General features: G+C 38.6%; 1 protein-coding gene across 3 annotated transcripts in view; it reads left to right on the forward strand.

Moving 5' to 3' along the window:
* Positions 1-9,811, forward strand: part of sorl1 (sortilin-related receptor, L(DLR class) A repeats containing) — a 56,503-nt gene extending 46,692 nt beyond the window's left edge. For all 3 annotated transcript variants that reach the window (XM_068705772.1, XM_068705782.1, XM_068705790.1), the window contains 12 exons: positions 143-255; positions 1,915-2,019; positions 2,187-2,253; positions 2,517-2,599; positions 2,689-2,970; positions 3,133-3,252; positions 3,346-3,510; positions 4,648-4,822; positions 5,011-5,117; positions 5,270-5,462; positions 5,555-5,767; positions 5,929-9,811. In XM_068705772.1, coding sequence (XP_068561873.1) covers positions 143-255; positions 1,915-2,019; positions 2,187-2,253; positions 2,517-2,599; positions 2,689-2,970; positions 3,133-3,252; positions 3,346-3,510; positions 4,648-4,822; positions 5,011-5,117; positions 5,270-5,462; positions 5,555-5,767; positions 5,929-5,996 — 1,691 coding nt within the window. In that variant the 3' untranslated portion in view covers positions 5,997-9,811. The remainder of the gene's footprint in view (positions 1-142; positions 256-1,914; positions 2,020-2,186; positions 2,254-2,516; positions 2,600-2,688; positions 2,971-3,132; positions 3,253-3,345; positions 3,511-4,647; positions 4,823-5,010; positions 5,118-5,269; positions 5,463-5,554; positions 5,768-5,928) is intronic.
* Positions 9,812-19,133: the final 9,322 nt, after the last annotated feature.

Here is a 19,133-nt window from a genome sequence, read left to right on the forward strand (position 1 = left end):
CCACCCTGTCCTATTCTACGCTGCTGCTCCTTTAGTCCGCTACTAAACCCTCTCTCTGTGTGTGTGTGTGTGTGTGTGTGTGTGTGTGTGTGTGTGTGTGTGTGTGTGTGTGTGTGTGTGTGTGTGTGTGTGTGTCCTGCAGTGCCCGACCCCCCTAGGAACCTGCAGCTGTCCTGTGATAACGGTGAGGACGGGACGGTGGAGGTTGCCTGGAGTCCTCCAGACAAAGGACACGGCCTCATCAGAGAGTACATCGTGAGTCCTCCTTCTCCTCCTCCTCCTCCTTCTCCTTCAGCCAGTCCTCGTGTTCACTGAGCAGAGCCTGAAGGCATCATAGTGTAACTGAAGTGAACCTCCGTTGGTTAGCCGTTAGCGGTGCTGCTAACGTTACTAGCTCTCCTCTGATTGGTTGTTTACAAAGAAACACGATCAGAGATCAGAGACTAGAACCACATGTTCTACTGAGTACTGGAGGAGAACCATCGTCAGGAGAACTTTATTTATACTCTGATGGTTAATGATAAACTTTATTTACACTGTGATGGTTAACATTAAACTTTATTTACACTCTGATGTTTAATGTTAAAACTTTATTTACACTGTGATGGTTAATGATAAACTTTATTTACACTCTGATGGTTAACATTAAACTTTATTTACACTCTGATGGTTAACATTAAACTTTATTTACACTGTGATGGTTAACATTAAACTTTATTTACACTGTGATGGTTAACGTTAAACTTTATTTACACTGTGATGGTTAATGTTAAACTTCATTTACACTGTGATGGTTAACATTAAACTTTATTTACACTGTGATGGTTAACGATAAACTTTATTTACACTGTGATGGTTAACATTAAACTTTATTTACACTGTGATGGTTAACGTTAAACTTTATTTACACTGTGATGGTTAACGTTAAACTTTATTTACACTCTGATGGTTAACATTAAACTTTATTTACACTGTGATGGTTAACGTTAAACTTTATTTACACTGTGATGGTTAATGTTAAACTTTATTTACACTGTGATGGTTAACGTTAAACTTTATTTACACTGTGATGGTTAACGTTAAACTTTATTTACACTGTGATGGTTAACGTTAAACTTTATTTACACTGTGATGGTTAACGTTAAACTTTATTTACACTCTGATGGTTAACGTTAAACTTTATTTACACTCTGATGGTTAACGTTAAACTTTATTTACACTCTGATGGTTAACGTTAAACTTTATTTACACTCTGATGGTTAACGTTAAACTTAATTTACACTGTGATGGTTAACGTTTAACTTTATTTACACTGTGATGGTTAACATTAAACTTTATTTACACTCTGATGGTTAACGTTAAACTTTATTTACACTCTGATGGTTAACGTTAAACTTTATTTACACTCTAATGGTTAACATTAAACTTTATTTACACTGTGATGGTTAACGTTAAACTTTATTTACACTCTGATGGTTAACGTTAAACTTTATTTACACTCTAATGGTTAACATTAAACTTTATTTACACTGTGATGGTTAACGTTAAACTTTATTTACACTCTGATGGTTAACGTTAAACTTTATTTACACTCTAATGGTTAACATTAAACTTTATTTACACTGTGATGGTTAACGTTAAACTTTATTTACACTCTGATGGTTAACGTTAAACTTTATTTACACTCTGATGGTTAACGTTAAACTTTATTTACACTGTGATGGTTAAAGTTAAAACTTTATTTATTGTAATTAATACACGTTTCACATGCATAAGCATTTTATTTTGCTTATAGATTGTAAACTTCCTGTCAGACTGTTCTGCCCTAACATACATTATACTACATGTCTCTGTGTGTGTGTGTGTGTGTGTGTGTGTGTGTGTGTGTGTGTGTGTGTGTGTGTGTGATGTCAGGTTGAGTACAGTGAGCGATCAGGTCTGGACTGGATGTCTCAGAGATGCACCACAACCAGCAGCGAGGTGAAGGAGTTGCAGCCGGACGCTCTGTACAGGTTCAGGGTGAGAAACCACACACACACACACACACACACACACACACACACACACACACACACACACACACACACACACACACACAGAGGAACACAAAGGGTTAATAGATGCTGTGATGTTATTCTTTACTGTGTGTGTTTTAACGTTGGCTTTGTTGTGACGATGTCTCGTAGGTGGCGGCAGTGACCAGTCGAGGTGTGGGCAACTGGTCTGAGGTTAAGTCCATCACCCCGAAGAAAGGTACAGTGAGAGAGTCACACAGCTTCACAACACTGACCCCTGCTGGTGTGAATAGGTGTTTGCAGGTGGCTGCAGACGATAGTTCTGTCCTATATGTCAAATCCTCCAGTGTCTCTCTGTCTCTCTCAGACATGTTGAACCCTTTACGAACACTTTCCGTAAAAGTCCGCATTTCTGCAGACTTTCCCATGGGACTTACCCACAATTCATAGCGATGTGACGTTAAACGCGTTATATTCCGTGTGTCTGTTTGTGTGCTGCAGCTCTTCCTCCTCCCTCTGTGATCGCTGACAGCATCACCGGCGACTCCATGAGCCTCTCGTTCAGCTTCAACTCTCAGTACGAGGTGAGAGCTTTGAATGTGAAGCCCGTCTTCGGTTAGCTCGTCCCGTCTGCGTCGGTGTGACCGACGAGCTCCTCTCTGCTTCCTCTCAGGTGAAGCAGTACGTCGTGATTCTGTCCTGGCAGTTTGACTCCCACGTCAAGGAGAGCAAGAGCTACACGGTCACGGAGCGCATCCTCAAAGCGACCAACCTGACGGCGGGCACGGTGTACGAGGTGGCCGTGTGGGCTCACACCACCATCGGAGACAGTCCCACCGCGCTGTCCCACCATCGGACCGCCGGAGCCCAGCCGGAGCGGCCCTTCCTCAAAACCAGGGCCCTCAACCAGACGGCCGTGGACTGCAGCTGGACCGTCAACAACACCCTCGCTCAGGTACACCGCGTTTAGCGCCTCCCCCCACCAGAGATGAGCTCAGTAAGGGCGGAGGACAACTCGCTCACCAATGAACCCTCTGCTGATCCTCCTCACTGACTTGATGTGTGTGTGTGTGTGTGTCTGTGTGTGTGTGTGTGTGTGTGTGTGTGTGTTGAGCAGCTGTATGGTGTGTTTTATGCCACCTCCTTCCTGGATCTGTACCGGAGCCCCCGTCAGGTCAGCACCACGTCTCTCAGCCTCACGGTCACCGTGGACAGTGACGAGCAGTATCTCTTCCTGGTGAGTCTCTTCCTCTCTCAACGTCCTGCAGACTTCCTCTGAAGCTCTTTACAAAAAAACACTTTGTGACTGATGACACGTGTGATCCTCCAGGTGCGAGCCGTCTCCCCGTTCCTGGGCCCCCCCTCCGAGTACTCCGTGGTGAAGATGATCCCCAACGAGAGGCTGCCACCCAGGAACCTCCATCGCGTGAGGGTGGACAAGACGCAGGCCACGCTGAAGTGGCAGCCGCCCTACGACGCCCCCAACTCAGCGCTGGTACGTACCGGACCGTCTCGGGGCGTGGTTGAGGTCCGGACGTTAAAGGTTCTGCTGTCGGTGCTTTTAGATGTTCCCGAGAAGGAAACGTCGTAGAACTCTGGTCGTCTCAAACACAATGAAACCCTCACGAGTGAGTTCATCACAACATGTGACCAACGAGCAGAACGCCAGTCTGTCTGTGGAGCAGCCGTCAGGTAACGCTGGTGACGTCATACGGTGGTGACGTCATACGGTGGTGACGTCATACGGTGGTGATGTCATACGGTGGTGACGTCATACGGTGGTGACGTCATACGGTGGTGATGTCATGCGGTGGTGATGTCATACGGTGGTGATGTCATACGGTGGTGACGTCATACGGTGGTGATGTCATACAGTAGTGATGTCATACATTAGTGATGTCATACGGTGGTGACGTCATACGGTGGTGATGTCATACGGTGGTGATGTCATACATTAGTGATGTCATACGGTGGTGACGTCATACAGAGTTTACAGACAAAGCCAAGAAAAGCAAGAAAATAAAACAGAAAGATCAACAGTGAGGCAACTAAGGAAAGAGTTGAACCCGGATAACACAGTACAATAGATGAATACGATAAAAATAAATAAAATAATTTAGTAAAACAAAAAATATAAATAAATAAAATAATTTAGTAAAATCAACAAATATAAATAAAATAAAATAAATAAAATAATTTAGTAAAATCAACAAATATAAATAAATAATTAAACAATTTAGTAAAACAATAAATATAAATAAATAAAATAATTTACTAAAATAATTTACTAAAATAAATAAAATAAAGTGACAACATCACATAAAAGCCAGTCTGTAAAAATAGGTTTTAAGAAGTGAGAATGTATTTTAAAGATCTTAGAACTTCTTGTGTTGCTGCTCAAGAAAGATTATTTGTTGACAAACAGAATAATAAAGACGTGGGGATCATTTTCTCCATTGATAATCCAAAAGAACTGATAAGAGCGTCTCTAACATCCTCACGTCTCTAGCTGCTGATGCGTGATGATGGGCGTCAGGACGTGAGGCCGGAGGAAACGGAATGCTTTGATATTGATTCTGAGTCTGTCACCGTCCGCTCATCCGTGCGTTGTTGTGCTCGCGTCTTCCCGCAGACGTACGCGATCCACGTGCGCGACGTGATCCGTAAAGAGGAGCGGGACTACAAGCTGACCACCGGGAACAACACGGTGGAGTACCAGCTGAAGGGCCTGGAGCCCGGCGGACGCTACAGCGTCACTGTCCGCCTGCGCAACATGAGCAAGGAGGCCGGCTTCACCCTCAGCACAGGTAGAGAACCGGTTCACCTGTTTAGTTACCGACCTGTGTGTTCTCTCACTGCACACACACACACACACACACGCACACGCACACGCACACACACACACACGAGCCTCATGGAGGGCTCTTCAATGATGGCTACACATACGTGGAGCCTTCACCTTCTCAAGGAAACACTATCCCCCTCTCTGATGCAGTTCCTCTTCAGGCTCCGGAGGCCCTGAAGATTTTGACGGAGAAAGACCACGTGTACCTCTTATGGAAGAGCCTGGCAGTCAGAGAGAAGGGCTTCAACGAGAGCAGGGTGAGACGGGGAAACCTCTGTGTCCACAGAGCATTCCTACAGCCCTCTATGCATTCAGGGTTGCACCACTGCGTCTACCGCTGCACTTTTTCAGGTCTTTAAACAGTCCAAAAGCAGGTTCTGTGCTCCTAACGTCCTCCACTACCACACAGGGTTATGAAGTGCACGTGTACGACAGCGTGACCAACCAGACATCCTACCTGGGAAACACCACCGAGACGTATTTCCGCATCGGCAGCCTGCTGCTGGGACACAACTACACCTTCTCGGTGCAGGCGCGCTGCCTGCTCAACAGCCAGCTGTGTGGGGAACCGGCGCTGCTGCTCTTCAACCAGCTGACAGCAGGTAGCGGAACACACCGGGACGGCAAATAGTGCCGTAAGATGAGCTTCGTTTTCCCGTTCCTACTTTTGTTTACTTTACTTCCTCGCGTCCAGGGGCCAGAGACGCGTCCCACGGCGAGGGACACACGGGGGACGTGGCGGCGGTGGTGGTCCCGGTCCTCTTCCTGCTGCTGCTGGGGGTGTGCGGCGGCCTGGTGGCGCTCTACCTGCGACACCGCCGGCTGCAGAACAACTTCACCGCCTTCGCCAACTCCCATTACAACTCGCGCCTGGGCTCCGCCATTTTCTCCTCCGGGGATGAACTGGGTGAGACGCTGAAGATGTTTGTTTTGGGTCATTTGGGTTCAGTTCTGGTTGAGGTACTTTTTAAGAGGATATTAATGTAAGTAAAGGGTAAGTAAATGAGCTGTTAGCTCCATTATGAATAACGCTTCCTTAAATGTTCCTCCTCCTCCTTCGCTCTCAAGGTGATGATGATGAAGATGCTCCGATGATCTGCGGCTTCTCAGACGACGTTCCCATGGTCATCGCGTAGCGAGACGTCCCCCCCCCCTCCATTTCCTGTTTCTCTCTTCTCTCTTCTCTCCCCCCCCCCCCCCCCCCCCGACTCCCCATCATCGAGTGTGGTACGACGGTAAGAAGGAACCGGCGGAAACTTCACACACCCCCCCCCCCCCCCCACGATTAGCAGGAAACATGAAGAAAAAAAATGAAAAAAGTGTCAAAAGAGAAAGAGATATTTTTCAAAAATACAATGCACTTTTTTGTGGATGCGCAATAACTTATTTTTTATAATATTAAATAGATATATGTATATATATATATATATATATATACATATATATATATATATATATATATATATATATATACATATATGTATATATATGGGGTCAAAAAAAGAAAAAGGACTGCGAGGGAGAGGTGGACACTGAAGCAAACTGTGAAGGAGTTGATGAGTTTGTCGGGAAAAGAGAGACCCTGTTTGTGACGCAAACTCAGCATCCATTGGAGCGGTCCATTGCTTAAAGCCAAAATAAGCATCCAGAGACTGGAGTATAGAATGCAAAAAAAAAAACACACACACATAGGGGAAAAAATATACAGATATATATATATATATATGTGTATATCTATCTATATATATATATATATATATATAGAGAGAGAGAGAGATAAATGCTGTATACAATATGTACAAATAGACCGAACGGTGATGTGGATCGTGTTTCATCATTCACACAATCTGAATCGTCCATTTCAGCGATCGGGTCGACCAGTGGCACCATGTAGTGACCTCATAGATACACCTTTATTTTCCACCACCAGCACACTGTTGTACGTCCGGTATGCAGAGGCAAACACACGGTACGAGAATATTCTCCCCTCACGGCGTTTGTTCATCTGATTTTGTAAATATTGGCTTTTAATATGTCCTCTCCTTGTTATGCTGCGCCATATCATTCTGTAAAAAATGTGTTTTGTTTTAAATAATCATTCAGGACCACAAGTTAATGTCCCCAGCATCTTGCCATAGCTGTAGTCGTAGAGGGAAGTGGGTTCTCAGGGAACTGTGCCGGAGTCGGACACCAGCGCAGCACCACCATCACCATTATTACCACCATGGCTTTAGGCAGCACTGTTGAGTCGGTACGGAGACCTTCAGCTGTGGCTGGAACGACCGGCGGACGCGGAGTATTGTTCAGCGGTTGTGAGGAAGAGTCTAGAAAAAAAATGATTTAACGGGATAATTCAAATAAAATCACAAAAGAAACTGTTTTAAATAACCCGTAGTAGTGTCTAGTGGTGCACACGCTTTTTAAATGTGTCTTGATATTTCAACAGAGCCGTGTTTTTTCCAGAAACTAGTAACTCTGTCAAATAGGTGGCCGGAGGCGTTGGTTGACTTACAGGGCTAGTTGGCCAGTTGTTGTTGCTGGGAAGCTAACTAAATGCTAGTCATCTGGTTGTTTGCTAGCACGAGTCTGCGACAAGCGACAACCAAGTTGGCTGGTAATCAAGCTAGCAAGAAACAAATAAATACATTTTAAAAGTATAGCTAGGTAGTAGCATGCTAGTTATCTGATTGTGTGCTAGCACGAGTCGGCAACAAGCGCAGACAGTTAGCCAGTAATCAATCTAGCAACAAATAAATAGCTAGCTAGTAGCATGCTAGTTAGCTGAGTCGGCAATAACCACATTAGCTAGTAATCAAACTAGCAGCAAATAAATAAATACATTTTAAAAGTATAGCTAGCTAGTAGAATGCTAGTTATCTGGTTGTGTGCTAGCATGAGTCAGCAACAACCACGTTAGCTAGTAATCAAACTAGCAGCAAATAAATAAGTACATTTTAAAAGTATAGCTAGCTAGTAGCATGCTAGTTATCTGGTTGTGTGCTAGCATGAGTCAACGACAAGCATTCAATTTTTTTGTTTTGGGAAACTATTAAAGTGCTTATCATTTTAATATAATTTTAATATTTTTTTTTGTATGTCAATAAACATTTTTTTGTGTCAGAGTTTATCAAAATGCTACACAAACAGCTCAGTGTGGATTTCAGAGCTGCAAATAATTATTTTCATTATCTAATCGGCTGTTATTTCATTCTTTTTTGGGATTCACCGTTTTGTCTCTTAATTGTTCCTCAGCACACGGTGGCGTCTAAAGTTGCTTGTTTTGTCCGACAACAATTCAAAACTTGAACATTGTCTATTCTGTAAAAGCAGTAAATACTGTGACGGTTTTGGCGCTTTTGCTAATTTAATGACTTAAATGACTAATCATTAATTTATATAGTTAATTAATTGTTTCAAAGCTAGCGGATTTACTCTGAATTCAGAACTATTTCACCGATTGTGGTGAATCCTTTGCTAAAAATTGATTTCAGTCCCAAAATTAGTCGTTGCAAACGTAGGCACGACTGGGCCCTAACGCGGGACAATGTTTCTGGAAAAAGATGTTTCTGTTGAATTTTTAAAATGTTATATTTTCATGCCGTGAGCACCACAGATTTAATTGTAACTTGGCTGCACTGTATTTGTGTGGAGGGTTAGAACCAGATCTTAGAACCTGGCCAGGTGAAACCAAAACTGAGTGCATGGCTCGACACTACTATGACGTCATTTGATTTGTCCTTTTAAGTTCCAGTAAGTCGTACCATTTGTATATTCAGAATCGAACTGTTGCACGTAAATGTAGAAACACAAAAAACATTTTGGGACTCATCCCCCCCCCTGACTCTGTACTGTAGTCATTAACTGATATTTTGTGTTTTGCCTCTCGGCTTGAGCCATTTGAACTGATGGTGTTCTGCTTTCTATTTGTTCTTGTTTTGTTTGTAAAAAATGTCTTCATGAATGTATTTTATATCTGTACTTTTTAAGGTACTGTCCCAGCTCATGATGCTACTGTCACCACCTGTGAAGTTGATGCACACACTCTCTGGTTTCACCCGTGTTGCAGTGATCTCGTAACCAATTCCATTGTGGACAACAGACTTGTTGTTGTTGTTTCTCTGTAGACTGGCTTCTGCAGACAAATATTAGTTATTACAACCCAAACCCAGAGCAACAAACCTTTTGTTTTTGTTTTTGTCAGGAAAAGACCAGATATTTCCTAGGTCACATTTCTTTCATCGTTTCATTCTAACCCCGGATCATTAAACAGCGTCTGTACTGACATTCAAGGTTTCCTCGAGACTTCAGCTCGATTTCACGCAGCTCCTCACCCTGTTCATGACGTACTTTGTTCTGTTTTCTTGGCCTTAAAAGCAGATTTTTATGGCATTAATGCTGGTTTCTTTGTTCTGTGGAGTTTCTGTTTTCAGATTTTCTGTTTTGCCACATAATGCCTTATTAGAACACAATGGGTTTCTATGTAATGTACTGTTTGTATGATAGAACACAAGGGCACACGCATGCATACATACACACACACACACACACACACACACACACACACACACACACGGCTAAGGAGGCTGAAGAGGAGGTTACCGTTAGGGCATTTGGTTAATTTTGTCAGATCACTGCTCCTTTCTGCGTCGGCTGCTGTAAGCGAGCCACTTAGTCTCTTTCTAGTCAGGTTTTACACATGTACAAAGTATAATTATTGGTTATTATGTGACCGTTTTCTCCCCACTTGTCTTAATGTTGACTCTTGTCAAAATAGTTTGCTTCAAAATGTTGTTTGGCACAGAGTTTGATCATGTTGGACTTGGCCATGTTTGAAGATATTAATGTCTTGCTTGCTTATCTCGGAGGTTGCAAGAACAATGAGATGTTTGGAGAAACAGTGTGAGGTGTTTTAAAAACCACTTATACTGAAATAAACTTGCTGAAAATCAAAGTCTGCCGTCCCTTTCTTTTATTCTGTGAAGGGAGGTTTGTAATGTCAGTAAAAGATGAGATGAAATGAACAGTTCTGTTTTCCTATTGAGGAAGTTGTCTTCTACCATTTATGAATATTCAACAGTTTTCATGTTCATAACATCTCTGTAAAAACAATTGTTAAGATGTGACCAAAAAAGTCATAATATAGTATAGTATATAATAACAAGTAACAAAAGTGCCAAATATAGTATGCAATAAAATCCTGAGCTTCATCCGGGTGCGCTCATGTGATTGGTTGAAAATGAGGCTCACATCTGACTGGCTACAGATAAATCCATGTTGAAAAAAAACGCTTTTGCGAATCCTGTGACGTCAGGGGAGTCTGAAAAGACCCACAAACAAATACATACAAACCCACAAACAAATACATACAAATGCAGAAATATAATATGTAAAATGTAAATAAAATGTAATTGTTGGAATGCTGAATTAGCATTCCAACAATTACAGAAAAATGAATAGTGAAATGAGCAAATTCTATTAATTTTTTAATTTTTTGATGTAATTGAAATTTTTTTATTTCCGGAGCACACCGGAGAAACCCTGATCCTGCCACCACAGTAGTGGACACACAAAGTGAGAAAGGCTCAGGTCCAACCTTCACCTTCTAGCTGTGTGTGGACCACAAGTTTTATTTTTTAAAGAGAAGTTCACCTTCAATTAATGTGAGGAAAACTCGCCACCGACCTCCGCTCCTCGGCTGCTGGCGTTGGTGGAGGTTCGGCTCATGAAGGAGAAGAACTTGCCGATGCAGCTGCTGTTTTGCTGTGGTGCCATCAAGTGTTTTTTGAAGGAAGAAAAAAGTTATTAAAAAGTCATAGTATAGCATGTCGAAAAAAGTTATTAAAAAGTCATAGTATAGCATGTCGAAAAAAGTTATTAAAAAGTCATAGTATAGCATGTCGAAAAAAGTTATTAAAAAGTCATAGTATAACATGCCGAAAAAAGTTATTAAAAAGTCATAGTATAACATGTCGAAAAAAGTTATTAAAAAGTCATAGTATAGCATGTCGAAAAAAGTTATTAAAAAGTCATAGTATAGCATGTCGCAAAATGTTATTAAAAAGTCATAGTATAACATGTCGAAAAAAGTTATTAAAAAGTCATAGTATAGCATGTCGAAAAAAGTTATTAAAAAGTCATAGTATAGCATGTCGCAAAATGTTATTAAAAAGTCATAGTATAGCATGTCGCAAAATGTTATTAAAAGTAATAGTATAGCATGTCGAAAAAAGTTATTAAAAAGTCATAGTATAGCATGTCGAAAAAAGTTATTAAAAAGTCATAGTATAGCATGTCGCAAAATGTTATTAAAAAGTCATAGTATAACATGTTGAAAAAAGTTATTAAAAAGTCATAGAATAGCATGTCGAAAAAAGTTATTAAAAAGTCATAATGTAACATGTCGAAAAAAGTTATTAAAAAGTCATAGTATAGCATGTCGAAAAAAGTTATTAAAAAGTAATGGTATAGCATGTCGAAAAAAGTTATTAAAAAGTCATAGTATAACATGCCGAAAAAAGTTATTAAAAAGTCATAGTATAACATGTCGAAAAAAGTTATTAAAAAGTCATAGTATAGCATGTCGAAAAAAGTTATTAAAAAGTCATAGTATAGCATGTCGCAAAATGTTATTAAAAAGTCATAGTATAGCATGTCGAAAAAAGTTATTAAAAAGTCATAGTATAGCATGTCGAAAAAGTTATTAAAAAGTCATAGTATAGCATGTCGCAAAATGTTATTAAAAAGTCATAGTATAACATGTCGAAAAAAGTTATTAAAAAGTCATAGAATAGCATGTCGAAAAAAGTTATTAAAAAGTCATAATGTAACATGTCGAAAAAAGTTATTAAAAAGTCATAGTATAGCATGTCGCAAAATGTTATTAAAAAGTCATAGTATAACATGTCGAAAAAAGTTATTAAAAAGTCATAGTATAGCATGTCGAAAAAAGTTATTAAAAAGTAATAGTATAGCATGCCGAAAAAAGTTATTAAAAAGTCATAGTATAGCATGTCGAAAAAAGTTATTAAAAAGTCATAGTATAGCATGTCGAAAAAAGTTATTAAAAAGTCATAGTATAGCATGTCGAAAAAAGTTATTAAAAAGTCATAGTATAGCATGTCGAAAAAAGTTATTAAAAAGTCATAGTATAGCATGTCGCAAAATGTTATTAAAAAGTCATAGTATAACATGTCGAAAAAAGTTATTAAAAAGTCATAGAATAGCATGTCGCAAAATGTTATTAAAAAGTCATAGTATAACATGTCGAAAAAAGTTATTAAAAAGTCATAATGTAACATGTCGAAAAAAGTTATTAAAAAGTCATAGTATAGCATGTCGCAAAATGTTATTAAAAAGTCATAGTATAACATGTCGAAAAAAGTTATTAAAAAGTCATAGTATAGCATGTCGCAAAATGTTATTAAAAAGTCATAGTATAACATGTCGAAAAAAGTTATTAAAAAGTAATAGTATAGCATGTCGCAAAATGTTATTAAAAAGTTGTAGTATAGTATGTTGACAAAAAGTCACAGTATATGTTGAAAAGATATTAAAAGGTCATAATATAGTATGTTGAAAAAAAGTCATGGTATAGCATGTCGAAAAAAGTTATTAAAAAGTCATAATATACTAAGTCAAAATTTTTTATTAAAAAGTCATAATATACTAAATCGAAAAATTGTATTAAAAAGTCATAGTCGAAAAATGAAGCTTAAGTGCAATTTCAGTCAGGAAGACAAACACTCATAATCTCTCTCTCCTCTCCTTGTAATCAGCTGATTGGGGGCGTGCACTTTTAAGTAACCAACCAGATTCTGCACACGGTTTCCTTGAGCCAAACTTTAAAAATGTTCTCCTCTCTGCCGCTGTCAGTTGTCATTTCAGCGTTAAGCAGATGCGTCCCTCCTCCACCCCAGTCACCTCCAGTCAGCATCACAGCCATGCTCCTGATTCATCATCAGGTTGCAGCAACGCCTTTCACCACCACCACCACCACCAGTGTCTGGACTCCAGGGGTATCAGGCCTATTGGACTTCAGTATCCCTACCCTCGGTGACATTACTTCAGGAAGGAGTCCAATCGCCAAAGACTTTGCACTTTTCATATTTGATGCATGTATAATAAATCATTGTTAAAATATAAAACAAGTCTCTCCTGACTGAAATGTTATTAAAAAGTCATAGTATAACATGTCTAAAAAAGTCATATTATAGTATGTTGTAAAAAGTTATTAAAAAGTCATAGTATAACATGTCAAAAAAAGTTATTAAAAAGTCATAGTGTAACATGTCAAAAAAAGTTATTAAAAAGTCATAGTATAGCATGTCGAAAAAAGTTATTAAAAAGTCATAGAATAGCATGTTGAAAAAAGTGATTAAAAAGTCATAGTATAACGTGTCGAAAAAAATCATATTATAGTATGTTGAAAAAATGTATTAAAAAGTCATAGTATAACATGTCAAAAAAATGTATTAAAAAGTCATAGTATAACATGTCAAAAAAAATCATATTATAGTATGTTGAAAAAATGTATTAAAAAGTCATAGTATAACATGTCAAAAAAAGTTATTAAAAAGTCATAGTATAATGTGTCAAAAAAAATCATATTATAGTATTTTGAAAAAAATTATTAAAAAGTCATAGTATAGCATGTTGAAAAAAGTTATTAAAAAGTCATAGTATAACGTGTTGAAAAAAATTATAAAAAAGTCATAGTATAACATGTCAAAAAAAGTTTTTAAAAAGTCATAGTATAACATGTCGAAAAAAGTTATTAAAAAGTCATAGTGTAACATGTCGAAAAAAGTTATTAAAAAGTCATAGTGTAACATGTCGAAAAAAGTTATTAAAAAGTCATAGAATAGCATGTCGAAAAAAGTTATTAAAAAGTCATAGTGTAACATGTCGAAAAAAGTTATTAAAAAGTAATAGTATAGCATGTCGCAAAATGTTATTAAAAAGTTGTAGTATAGTATGTTGACAAAAAGTCACAGTATATGTTGAAAAGATATTAAAAGGTCATAATATAGTATGTTGAAAAAAAGTTGTGATATAGCATGTCGAAAAAAGTTATTAAAAAGTCATAATATACTAAGTCAAAATTTTTTATTAAAAAGTCATAATATACTAAATCGAAAAATTGTATTAAAAAGTCATAGTCGAAAAATGAAGCTTAAGTGCAATTTCAGTCAGGAAGACAAACACTCATAATCTCTCTCTCCTCTCCTTGTAATCAGCTGATTGGGGGCGTGCACTTTTAAGTAACCAACCAGATTCTGCACACGGTTTCCTTGAGCCAAACTTTAAAAATGTTCTCCTCTCTGCCGCTGTCAGTTGTCATTTCAGCGTTAAGCAGATGCGTCCCTCCTCCACCCCAGTCACCTCCAGTCAGCATCACAGCCATGCTCCTGATTCATCATCAGGTTGCAGCAACGCCTTTCACCACCACCACCACCACCAGTGTCTGGACTCCAGGGGTATCAGGCCTATTGGACTTCAGTATCCCTACCCTCGGTGACATTACTTCAGGAAGGAGTCCAATCGCCAAAGACTTTGCACTTTTCATATTTGATGCATGTATAATAAATCATTGTTAAAATATAAAACAAGTCTCTCCTGACTGAAATGTTATTAAAAAGTCATAGTATAACATGTCTAAAAAAGTCATATTATAGTATGTTGTAAAAAGTTATTAAAAAGTCATAGTATAACATGTCAAAAAAAGTTATTAAAAAGTCATAGTGTAACATGTCAAAAAAAGTTATTAAAAAGTCATAGTATAGCATGTCGAAAAAAGTTATTAAAAAGTCATAGAATAGCATGTTGAAAAAAGTGATTAAAAAGTCATAGTATAACGTGTCGAAAAAAATCATATTATAGTATGTTGAAAAAATGTATTAAAAAGTCATAGTATAACATGTCAAAAAAATGTATTAAAAAGTCATAGTATAATGTGTCAAAAAAAATCATATTATAGTATTTTGAAAAAAATTATTAAAAAGTCATAGTATAGCATGTTGAAAAAAGTTATTAAAAAGTCATAGAATAGCATGTTGAAAAAAGTTATTAAAAAGTCATAGTATAACATGTCAAAAAAAGTCATATTATAGTATGTTGTAAAAAGTTATTAAAAAGTCATAGTATAACATGTCAAAAAAAGTTATTAAAAAGTCATAGTGTAACATGTCAAAAAAAGTTATTAAAAAGTCATAGTATAGTATGTTGAAAAAAGTTATTAAAAAGTCATAGTATAGCATGTTGAAAAAAAGTTATTAAAAAGTCATAGTGTAACATGTCGAAAAAAGTTATTAAAAAGTCATAGTATAGTATGTTGAAAAGAAATTCATTTAAAAATCATAGTGTAGTATTTTGAACATAGCCAAAGTTTAGTATATCAACAGATATCATGAAAAAGTCATAGTACAGCATTTCAAAAATAATCATAAAAAACCTCTTATTGTAGTACTTTTTAAATTGTATCGGTGTAGTATTTTGAAAAAAATTCAAACGTCAAATTAAATATAAAATAAATATATTTAGCTGTAATGAATGCTGTTAAAATATCATGGTATAGTATTTAATAAGTCATATAAAAAATATTACACTGTATGTTATAAAAAAAAAAATCATAAAAAAGTAATAGTATAGTAAATCTTAAAAAAGGTCATAAAATGTTAATGTATAGTCTGCCTTTAAGAAGTAAAGAAACAAAAACCTCAGAATAATGTACAGTAATATACTAAAATAAAACATCATTCAAATTAATTTTCTGCAAAAAGGCATTGTACAGTCTGCCATAAAAGATGTCATCCTAAATTGTGCAATAAAAATGTCATAATAATATGCGTAACACATAAGTGGTTTGTTCCATTGTTGCTCTTAATGTGGGAACATGACTAGCTGAGAGCCGGAGAGGATCGTTCAACACAAGTGACTCAGTGACGGCTCGGCTAGTTTCTGGCTCTCAAAACTAAGTTTCCAGTCCAGTGTCTGTTCTAGAACAAAGGCTTGTCTGTTTTCATGCCAAAAAGACTCATACAATAATACATATCAAAATAGTCACATCTGACCAGCCTATGACTAGGGATTGAATACGTTCTTAGTCAGAGCTCAGGTGGGTTGAGTGTGCACTGTTGAACTACTTGGTTTAAAATGTGACATTATGTATTATATCCAACTGTTTTCAAGTGGTGGAAAATGTACCAAGATCCTTCACATAAGTAAAAGTAGCACAATTTAAAAAAATACTCCAGTACAAGTACAAGTTCAATAAGTAGCATCAAAATATACTTGAAGTATAAAAAGTAGACAGAATGGTCCCTTCTAGAGGTTTGAATTATACATATCGTATAATTAGAATATCATTATTTATGCATCAACACGTATGCATCAATTAAATAATGTAACTGGTCCACCTCTGAGTAGTTTAATATTTTACATCATATTTCATATACATATCCTGCATTTGTTTTGAACAGTGGAGTAAAAGGTACAATAATCGCCTCATGTAGTGAAATAAAAGTAGAAAATAGCATCAAAGGGAAATGTAAATAGAAATGTCTCAGTGTCCCTTTAATAAAGACCTTTATTGAGTATGTGGGCTTATGTTTAAAAGTCATGCGTGTTAGGTCCATGTTAGGCCCATGTTAGGTCCATGTTAGATCCATGTTAGGTCCATGTTAGGTCCATGTTAGGCCCATGTTAGGTCCATGTTAGGCCCATGTTAGATCCATGTTAGGTCCATGTTAGGTCAATGTTAGGCCCATGTTAGATCCATGTTAGATCCATGTTAGGCCCATGTTAGGCCCATGTTAGGCCCATGTTAGGCCCATGTTAGATCCATGTTAGGTCCATGTTAGGCCCATGTTAGGTCCATGTTAGATCCATGTTAGGTCCATGTTAGGCCCATGTTAGATCCATGTTAGGTCCATGTTAGGTCCATGTTAGGTCCATGTTAGATCCATGTTAGGCCCATGTTAGGTCCATGTTAGGTCCATGTTAGATCCATGTTAGATCCATGTTAGGTTTTATTACTTAAATTGTATTACTTAGTAACGTTCTTATTCCTTTTGCATTTTGTATTTCCTTTTGTATTTAATATTGTATATTATTTATTATCACTGCTGTTCGCTGCTGACTGCTACCAAACAAAATTTTGTTGTATTACTACAATGACAATAAAAACCTCTTTATCTTTGTATCTTTGTCTTTATGTTAGGTCCACGTTAGGTCCAGCTTCATCACAGAGGGCGTTTTGACAGGTGTCCTGCAGGACGTAATCTCGTCTCGTACAGCTGGGGGCAGCAGCTCATCAGCCCACTGATGTACAGACAGCTGGTTGATGATGAGCAGAGGAGAGCAGCATGTTTGCTGAGGAGTGACTTGGAGATTGGAGGTGGAGGTCAGAGGAGCCGTAGATAAACAAGTCCTACCCTGTCTCCTGGTTCAGGAAGGGAATGTTACTGAAGCACCCACACAGAGCTCAGACAGTGTTGACCTAAAAATAGTTTGCTCCTTTGTCGGCCAGGTTTGGTCCACATTGGGAGTCTTCGGTTAACTTTGTGTTACTGCAGGATGTTGACGCTGAAACCAGGCTGCGTTCGGCCTCGCGGGGCCCCTCAGGTGGGTCTCGGGTTGCAGAAGAACACGGATCCACTTTTTGGACAGCAGCGTTCACTGAAGCTCAGAGTGTGTGTGTGTGTGTGTGTGTGTGTGTGTGTGTGTGTGTGTGTGTGTGTGTGTGTGTGTGTGTGTGTGTGTGTGTGTGTACCAGAGACCGCCACCAGGGGGCAGGAAGTGACTCTGCAGCGGTCACATCAGGTGATGTTGCATTAAAGATGCAGCTCAGTCTGCTGGATCACTTTACTACTACACAAGAATTTACAAGAGCAAGATCTTAGATTTTCTATAAATAACCCAGACCTGCACAGATATGTTCAATGGACTTTACTGTGACATATATATAGATATATATTGTATATCTATATATACTTATGAGTCATAGCATGTATTAAAAAAAGCTAAACAAATATTTAAAAAATCATAAAAATGTTTAAAGTACAATATGCCAAAAAACTGTCCTAAAAATATATATACACACACATATACATGTATAGACACATATACACACACACACACACACACACACACACACACACACACACACACACACACACACACACACACACACACACACACACACACGAGAAGAGAGTAAGATACCTAAAGTTAAATTTAAACTCAGCAGTGTGCTGGTAGCTTTCTAATGCAGCCACTAGTGAAAGGTCAGACAGGATCAGACTGCAGCACACACACACACACACACACACACACACACACACACACACACACACACACACACACACACACACACACACACACACACACACACACACACACACACACACACACAACAACAACAAACCGCTCGTCTCACTCTCCACAGGTCAAGAGGTTTCCTGACTGTTTCTGATTTGCCGGGGTCACAGGTCAACAGACTGGAGGCAGACAGCGCAAGGCCGAGAACAGGTGGAGGTGTGTGTGTGTGAGTGTGAGTGTGAGTGTGTGAGTGTGAGTGTGAGTGTGTGTGTGCGTATACGACGTCTCTACGTCACTCCTCCTCAGTCCAGATGTGGTCACTTCCTGTTCACTGGTTGCAAGAATCCAAGATGGAGACGACCAAATCGTCAAACTCGAGGCTTCATAACTTCAGTCCACAAACCAATTGGTGACGTCATGATGACTACATTCTGTGCTGTGAAGTCTTAATTAATGTTAAAAGTCCATTGGACATAAAAGGCGGGACCTGGGAGAAAGACGATGCATATTTTTTGCACAAGCTATAGGTGCAGCAACTTTAACGGGAATCAATGGCCGCCATCTTCCAGTCCAGCATCTCACTACCAGAGACGCCGTATACGTCTCTGGTAGAGACCTGTCAATCACTGTGTAGCCCCGCCCCTAAAGCACACCCTGCTTTATGGTCTATTTCAGCGGTCCCCAACCACCAGATCAGCTGCTGGAGGTTGTAAATGACGGTGGCCTTAAAAGTATGTTTGAGACAACGACTCTGCTGGTGTTTTGAATTAAGATCAAGGCTGAAGATCCGGAGATTGTCACAAAAGCACTGAAAACCCCGCTTCCATTTCCAACATCCGATCTTTGTGAAGCGAGATATTCTGCAGTGACAGCAATCAAAACAAAATGACGGAGTAGACTGGACATGAGGAACACACTTCGGGTGTCATTGTCTCCCAGATTGCACCGCCACACCT

This window comes from Cebidichthys violaceus, unplaced genomic scaffold (genome assembly GCF_023349555.1).
Source record: "Cebidichthys violaceus isolate CVI_PGR_0920_01 unplaced genomic scaffold, fCebVio1.0.p SCAF_1, whole genome shotgun sequence".
Lineage (NCBI taxonomy): Eukaryota > Metazoa > Chordata > Actinopteri > Perciformes > Stichaeidae > Cebidichthys > Cebidichthys violaceus.